Source organism: Anopheles maculipalpis, chromosome 2RL (genome assembly GCF_943734695.1).
Source record: "Anopheles maculipalpis chromosome 2RL, idAnoMacuDA_375_x, whole genome shotgun sequence".
Lineage (NCBI taxonomy): Eukaryota > Metazoa > Arthropoda > Insecta > Diptera > Culicidae > Anopheles > Anopheles maculipalpis.
Window position 1 is genome coordinate 31,888,172 of NC_064871.1, and position 8,745 is coordinate 31,896,916.

The window sequence follows — 8,745 nt, forward strand, 5'->3', positions numbered from 1 at the left end:
TCCACCTAAATATGCCATCGGGAATGAACAATGAGGAGCCACCAAAAGCCAAAGCACCACACCTCACTGCCAACACTGTGCGGCCTTATTGGGCAAAACTAGCTCCATCCAGGCTGTTAAATGTCCCTAAACACTCACACTGTTCCTGCCCCAAAAAACAGCTGGACCTAAACAGGACACACCCGATTACGCTAGTCCCCCCCCCCCCCCCCCCCCCCCCCGCTCCCCTTCGAGTCCTTCTGTGTTGGGTGGGTCTCGCAATAATTGCTAGCGTGCAACAACCACAATCCGTCTCCCTTGAGCCAGGAAACAGCCTTGACAATGATGAACTCATAGTTGGGTTGGCTAAATCCGAGCGAAAAGAAAAACGCACCTCTTCACGTATCGATCGGTTTCCGTCTGGATCTACATAATGGGAAAGCGCTGGGTGAGGTTTGGGTACGGCGGAGTATCTGGCCTCTGCTAGCATTAGCTTATCGTCGTTACCGTGTTTGCATTTGCTTGTTTCGTAAAGTGGGATGCTTCTGTTAGGATGGCGAAGCTAGTGATAAAGAAGTATTTGTATGTCCCAAGTGGAACCCCTTGAGCTGTGAGGCTTTACTTGGGAGTAGCGGTAATTGGGGGCACCTATTTAGGAGCCTTATTTGTAGGGATGCTTTGTGTTTCTTTTTCCGCATTCTATTTCTATACTTCGGCAGTGGTACTAACCTTGTAGCTCTCTTTGCCACAATATACTCCACAACACAAGATCAAACAAACAAAATACGTTTACAGTTCACCGTGTGTGGCATATTTTACACACGGCACAAGGATACACAATTTACATCACACAACACAGAAAGCAGTCGTCCTCCGACAACCGATCCTGACAGCACGCGCGAGAGAACTGTCAGACTCGAACTTGGTCGTGGCCTTCTCGTACCGGCAGCCCCTTGAGATGATGAGCAGTGTACGTCCTGTGCTCACGTGCTACAGCCCGTCTATACGCGCCAGACTGACTAGGAAGGCGGTAATCTCTCGGTTGTTTCGCTCTTTCGGTTCGCTGTGTCGTTTCTCTGTCTGGTTTGTCCGAGGCACTATCAGCTTGCAGGGCTTATCGCAAAGAAGCACCGTTTGCATGACAATGGCCTGATAAGCGTTGCAGGCCTTCAGATTAGAGGCTGTGGCTCAGGACGAAACGATTCCGGACTGGATGACGTTACCCACTGGTGGTCTTCGGTATAGTAAACAGCATCCGGATGTATGTGGCTGTGTCGTTAGAGGAAATAGAATTTCTTGAAGCAAAGAAGCCTTTGGCTTAGTGAGCGATTTTGATAAGCAAGGCAGGAATTTTTGTAGCAAAATTTGTTTTTTTGAAAAATATATTTGGTAGTGTAGCAAATAGTAAATTCTATTTTTACATCGAAAAAATCTTCTTCATTTGTACTACAACTTTGAGAGGTCTAGAACAGCCAGTTCTTACTTTTTGTTTGATTTAACATCCGTAGCTGGATGTCCGTCGATGGTATAGGATGGGATTTGATAACGGATCGTTGCATTATTAAACGCACTACAATTTCTGATTGTTTTTATACTTATTGTTAAAAAAATACTGGGCGGTGATCAGAATCTTTATATTGATAAAGAACATCTAGTAAAAATTTAAACCAAAACAACCAAAATACTGTTTATTTGCGTGCACAGGAAAATCTACAAGCTTAACATATACCAATACAACTTTCGATTCGTTGTAAACTTTTTCTTAAACAGAACACAACCCTCCAGCTAAAACACTCAACATACTACACATCACCACAGTCCAGCTGCAGATTGATCCCACAATCGCCCTGCGTCTTGGCCTTGAGAAACATCAACTCTCGGCTGCTCAGCGCAATGGCCAGATAGTGCAGATTACACTTGAAAAATGGTGCCTGCGGAAACTGCACACTGGACATCTGGATGCCGGTCGACGCCAAATTAAAACTATTCCAATGGACGAACCCTTTCCGAGCACCACGGTACGTGTACAACTGTACCTTGCGCTGATTTTCCAAAAAGGCTAATATTGTATCATCCCTTATTTCTAGCACTGTAAGCTGTGACGGTCTGTTGCAAGATATGATCTGGAAGAGATGACCCTGCAGAATGTCGCTGTAGATCCGGATGGTGTCATGATTACCCTTGACAATCGTGTTCACCGTGTTTGTGACGGCGAACAGGAGACGCCTGGCTTGTGCTTGAAAGCCAACATGCAGACTAAGCAGCTCACCTGTAGCAGGATCTGGAAAGTGGTGATTTTCCGTAGTGCTGATACGCCCGAGTGGGACTGCCTTGGCGATACGTGGTTCGGGAAGGTCTTGGATGTGCGTTTCCACGACGTCTGTCGATGGTTCGCGAGTTTTGATGACCGTATCGTTGCTTTCCTGCATCGATCCAATTTCGTTCAATGGATCCGGTTGGGTGAGTAATGCCACATCTGGCGAATATTCGTCCGGAGCATCATCTATTCGGTAGTAGGAATTGTTCCGTTGCATATGATTGTACACATTTATTGGCGAGGCAAACAAGGCTAGGTTCACGAGCGGATCTTCGTGGGAACGTTTCTTGCGCGAAGTGGCGGTAGTGTCTTTCCGGGAAAGAATTGCTATTTGTTTTCCATCGGACAGAGCCAACCCAACGCCGAGTGTATGCGGTAAAAAGCTGGCCGATTCGAAGATGCGTGATAGATCCCATTCATCCTGCACGTTGCCGGTTAGATCGTATTCATGAACAGTCGCTCGATCCAAAACGTAGAAACGGCCTAATATGGCAGGATCTACGTACACACTGTCAATGTCCTTATTGGGGAAGTTTTTGCTCATTTCCAATGACAGTCCCTTAAATTGCCATACAGAAAAACCCGTTACGTTACAATGCTCATCGGTAGGCGCTGATCGCGTTATCAAGAAGAGACTCTCTTCGTCATCCGTCGATGTAACTGTTGCCCACTCAAAAACGTATCCCGTGTGTACCTTGAACAACCCTACAAACGTTCTATCCTGTGGATTCCACTGGTAAAATTTGCTATCGCATCCAAAGTTGATAGCAAGGAAATAATTTCCTTGCTGCTGGAACGTCCAGAACGACTGTATAGGATGTTGTTCGCGGATCGTTTGACGTTGCACAAAATAGTTGAAAAAGTACAAACCCTGCTGGGTACCGTTGATGAGGGCTTGCGTTTCACGACAGGAAGATCGATAGTTTGAACGACGTTTTGCTAGTTCGCTCTCGATCATCTGTTTCTCCGTGTGTAGTTTGCTTACGATGTCACCAACAGTTGCGCCATTGATTGTACCATTACCGTGGATGAAGTCGCGGAAGACCATTTTACGCGATTGCAGCCTACCCCGATACAGCTGATGTTCGCGACCACCAGTCCAGAGCGTCTGCTCGTACCATCGATCGAAATCGATTCCACCGATCGTGTCATTGGTGAACACATCATGCGCACCTATTTGGTAAAAGCTTAACGGAGATGAGATGGTAATGTCCTTTGTTAGCTGTACTGGGTCACCAAATGGAACGCCGTTTAGGATTTTGGGTAGTGTGACACCGTTCAGTACACGGATCGTGTTAAATACTGAAGGCGCTTCTATCGTTTGTTCGCCATAACGCTGTAAAAAGAAAAATTCGGGGTTTATTGAAGTACTTAAGCGTTTGATGCTAATTCTATTACCATAATTGTGTTTTGACGCTCCATACGAAGATCCCGTCCGTTGACATGACCTTCCACCTGGACCGGCTGTTTGACGACGATTTGTTTCACATACACCGGATGTTCGATCGTTTGTTCCGTGTGCAGGGTGATCAACGCGCTCGTCGGCACACCGTTAATGTATGTTGCCGCAAGATGATCACATTTGAATGCTCCCGGAAGAAACACCATCTTATCTGTAACAGTTTTAAAACAAGCGCGGATAAATCACCAACATTTAATTCCTATAAATAATCTCTCACTTACCGAATATTTCATAATCCTTGTTTATCAGCAAAGTTTGCTTAGCAAGTACATCGGGATCGATTCCCATTATGTTTTTGCCTATCAAATCTTGCTCTACGCGTACGGATCCGCCCCAAACATTAGCATTAAATTCTACCGGTTCAGTAAAAACGATCGGTTCCTGTTGGTCGTAGTACACAATTTCGTTCAGTACATTCGTCATGTTGTACGCGTTGATGAAATCGACCGTAAATCCATGCTTGAAATGAACTTCCTCCTGCAGCACATAATGACCCTTGAAGTAATAGTCCTGGTTGGTACGAACGAGTGACGTTAGCTTTTGGCTCACATTCATTAGCTCATTCCAGCCACCGAGCGCTTCCAGGTTGTGGATCATCTGATGTCCTTGCAGGTGCAGGTCACCCTTAATGATGTGTGTATCTGTGGCGTTGCTGTAGGCGTAATACGATTCGATTGGTTTAAATGATTTTCCGTTGATGCTTCCAGTCACAATCATTTCCTTGACGTATACACGGCCCAATGTTACCACGTGACCGGGGAATATGATGGATTCATTTTTCAATATGAAATCTTTTACCGGAACATTGTTTATGATAGGCGTGTTTAAATCGCCGACTACATCGAACCCATGTGTGAATAGTTTCGATCCGGTAAACTCCACCATCGCACCTTCGTTTTTATACACAACATTGTTCAAAAATACTGCCAGAGGTATTTCGTTTAAAGTTCCCCCAACTGACACATCGCCCTCAATGTACAAGGGCTGCAGAAAGTGTAAGGTGCTTGGTACAGTGTTCGGTTGGTCCAGCCATATAACGTTATTTAGAAACTGTACGAAGTCAACTCCATTGAGCATACCGATTTCCACACTACCATCAATATGCAGCGTATCGATCACATGCTTGCCACTGAGCATGTAATCATCGTTCAGATAAGTTTCCACGTTATCCTGCAAGTCCGCAACATCCAATCCGTTCAGATAACGAGCAGCAAAAGATTTGCCAACGTACAGCGTATCAACAATCACGCCATAATTAAACGTTTGCGGTTGACTTAAGCTAAACCGGTACGCATCAAATGTTGGAAGATGTACGTTGTTCAACATCTTCGACGGTCCATCGATCAAGCTACCTGCCAATGATAAGTAATTTGCGTACAAGTCACTCATATGTACCGATTGATCTCGGAACACAATTTCTTCATCCATATCGTAGAACTCGGCACGCGGTTGCCCGTTAAGAGTTCCCATTATCTCCAGATTCTTTGCGTACAGCAAAGAATACTGAGGGCAGAACTCTAATGTCGCTTGCGTGTGTTGATCACCGAACACCTTGATGGAATTCGTGTCCCACTCGGTCACGTTAATGCCCCCAAACAGTCCATCAACCTGTGCCCGGTTGAAGAACACATTACCCATCACCAAACTTATGTTAACCGTTTGATCCGTGCTCTTTGTAAGCAGCTCATCCAGATGTATTTCCCCGATCATGTTCGATTCTATCCGAATCGGTTCATAAAACTGTAGATTGCGGTAGTGTTTTGATGCGTTAATTTCCACGTACGGTTCATCTACATATACAACGCTCTGTAGGAACTGATCCAGATCGTATCCATCGAGTTGATCGACGTAAATAGGACCTTGAACAATTACTTCGTTAAACTCGCAGGCCGCCTTTAGGATTGTGGTTTGTAGCAGTGATGGATTGTCTAGAAATTTATCCATATGCTTGCCATGTACGGCGCCACGCACATCGAGTGATTCTTCGATTTCTAGCAAATCAAAAGACACGTTGCCCGGGATGTACTGATCGTCGTGGAGTGTGATGAAATCGAACGGATTGATACCGTTCACGAAACCGTCGATGTCGAGGGCATCCATTGCTGGAAGAAAATTTATTTGAAGACAATTAAGCTCACAAGTTCTCTGTGTCACATATCAGTCACTTACTTAGCAATCCTTGGAAATGTTTCTGACCCGTTATAATGGATTCGCGCGGTCCCGTGCGTAGCACGTAATCTTCCGGGAAACGCAATTTGTTCAGGAACTGTACCGTTGTTTGACTACCGAATGTGACATTCTGCGAGGTATTAAAGTGAATATGAGATTACAAGATGCCTTAACTGTTGATCGTTTTGCATTTGCTCTCACCCCATCCACATGAAGATGTCCTAATCGCATCGGCCGGTTCTTAAAGACAAGCCCGTTGAAAAACGTTTTCCAAGGAACTCCGTTAATGCGTTCGAAGCTTAAATCTCCTTCGATTTGCAACGACTTGGCACGCAACACACGCCCATGCTCATCGATTGCTTTGCGCAGCGAGCTTTCTGCTTCCTGGAGATTTATTTGAACTCCATTTATTTTACTCGCCACATGAACATTATCCATAACTTCCAGCGAGTCTAGAGTAAGGTTTTTCCACCGCCTGTTTTTGCAATTGAAATAGATCAATGATTCGCTTAAATCGATTCCATTGACCGTTCCACCATCGGGCAGTAGTACACTGTTCGTGTAGAGATCACCACCGATAACTAGTTCACCATCGAGATGCACCTTGCCGTCAACATTGTACACTAGTTCTTCTGCCGGGATACCATTAAAGTGGTCGAAATGTAGCTGTTCAACGCTCAGCTCCTTAACGTGTAGCTCTTTTGCTGTCGATGTTTGGTCTCCATCCACAGCACGACCAAATCGAGCAAAATGATCCTCCGTAGTTCGTGGTTGATGTTCAAATCTTTGAATGTACATATCGTCTGCGTGTAAAGACCCATCGACGTAAAGCTTTCCGGTTACCTGTACCGTACCGTTGATTTGTAGGTCATGCGAGCGGGTATCGCGACGTACGCTGTACTGAAGTTCGGTCAGCATTGCATCAACGCTCAGCTCAACGTCCTGTACCGTTTTAACGGTAGCTCCTAGGTCCGCTTCAAAATCAGCCGCTCGCCAACTATTTTGACCGATAGTTATCTGTGTTGTGGATAGATCATACTCATCCGCAAATTTTACCATAGGGCTGTCCAGCGTGCTTAGATTTTGTCGCTTGAGTACTACGGGATCACTTTCCATCAGCGCCACGTAGGACTGGGCTTGTTCAATTACCGCATTCTGGTAGTCGACAATTTTCGTGAATGCCTCCATCGTTTCTTTAATTTCTTGAATTTTCATTAAAATTGGATGCTCTCCCGAAAGCAATTCGATCGACAGATGATACAAACTCGAATGTGCCTCATGTCGGGGTACAACGATTGAGATTGATTTGCCACGCTGCACAATGGCCGCACCAAACAAACCGTCCGTTCGATCCACGTCCAACATACAGCTAACCTCATTGTCAATCACCTCGTTTTCCACCATACAAGGAATGTTGGTGGCTAGATCAAAGGACACCCCGTTCCAGACGAGCGCTTCCAGTCGTTGAATTTCGTGCGTTGCAAAAATCATACGATGCTGCACCAGGAGTATCATATCATCCCGGTACGTTCGGGCCGGTATCTCAAAGAAAGCTTCAACAATTTCTAGTGATTCAGTAGGAATTTTCTGTTCATAAAACTTGCCCCGTTTGTATCGCAAAACGGCCGGTGTTTTACCGCTGATTGCTACGTACGAATAACGACCGATTTGAAACGCGTACACCGATCGAAGCGCTTCCGAGGTGTAGTTACCGACTGGCTTAAACTTTCGGCGATTCTGGTCACCCACTCGAAATGTGTACATTTCCACGGTGACGTTCTGAGGGAAAGCGACCAAGTATTCTTCCCCAGCAGAGACAAGACCTACCGATGGGCAAGGATACCTTAGGCCGAGCTTTTGCATCAACCAGAACTGGCGATCGTTGAAGGAAAATTCGTACACTGTCGCCGAAACAGACTCGTGTCGGTTTGGATGCCGTCCTACCAGCAGCAGTGCATCGACTTCCTTCTGGCGAAAGAATTTAATTTGCGTTATGGTTTTATGTAGCGGCCAGCGCCATTCCTCTTCCAATCGATATTCTGCCTGCTCACGCATTGTGTACCACACGAGAAAATTACCCATCGATATCAGCACACAGCCAACTGCTGTCGCACGCTCCGTGTCCCAAAAGTTAAGCACCTCGAAGGCTATCGGGGCCGATTCAAGCACCAGTTCCTGGCTTAGCTCATACCGCCCTTCTCGCTCGAGCAGCACCACCAAACTGGCCGCCGTTAAACCTACGACTACGTGCCGATCGACGTTGGTCGCGCTCATAGTCTTCCAGCGCAGTACCCGATCACCGAGCGTAAAGTTCACATCCTCAACGATGGACCGTATCGAAAGTGTGTCCCGGGTAGCATCGTGTACCTTGGGCGGTTCCGATACGGAACCCAACGTACGGATGAAACTTTGATCGATCAGTTTCGCATCGATCGCTTCGTGCAGCACGTTGATGTGCGTTTCGCGTAGCGGTTTTAGGTCTTCCTCGCTGAACCGATCGGGATGTTCAAGCAGCTGTTGCCGCTGTATCTCGTAAGCCGATAATGCTTCCTCTGTGACTGCTGTTTCGGTCGTGTCTGGATCGATCGCAGGAAACGTTGCAGGACCTCGCAAATGGCCCTCGGGCAGGTCATCTTCCTCGGAGATAGTATCATCCGGGTCGGGATTTAGTATTTCCCCAACACTTGGGGCTATGCACTGTCGAACGAAAAACACGTGGTTTGTGGGTAATGGATTGGCTCAAATAGAATGATTTTTTAGAGGTTATTACCATCAACTCGATAGAGAGCACAAAAGATAGCACAATTACACACTTCAT

At 46.1% G+C, this 8,745-nt stretch overlaps 1 protein-coding gene across 1 annotated transcript; it reads right to left on the bottom strand.

Moving 5' to 3' along the window:
• Nucleotides 1-1,745: 1,745 nt before the first annotated feature.
• Nucleotides 1,746-8,745, bottom strand: LOC126566472 (uncharacterized). Its single transcript, XM_050223259.1, has 6 exons — nucleotides 8,737-8,745; nucleotides 6,129-8,624; nucleotides 5,928-6,057; nucleotides 3,980-5,860; nucleotides 3,695-3,909; nucleotides 1,746-3,632 (listed from the first exon to the last, which is right to left on the bottom strand). Exons 1-6 carry the CDS (start codon nucleotides 8,743-8,745, stop codon nucleotides 1,782-1,784), a joined length of 6,582 nt encoding a protein of 2,193 aa, XP_050079216.1. The 3' UTR covers nucleotides 1,746-1,781.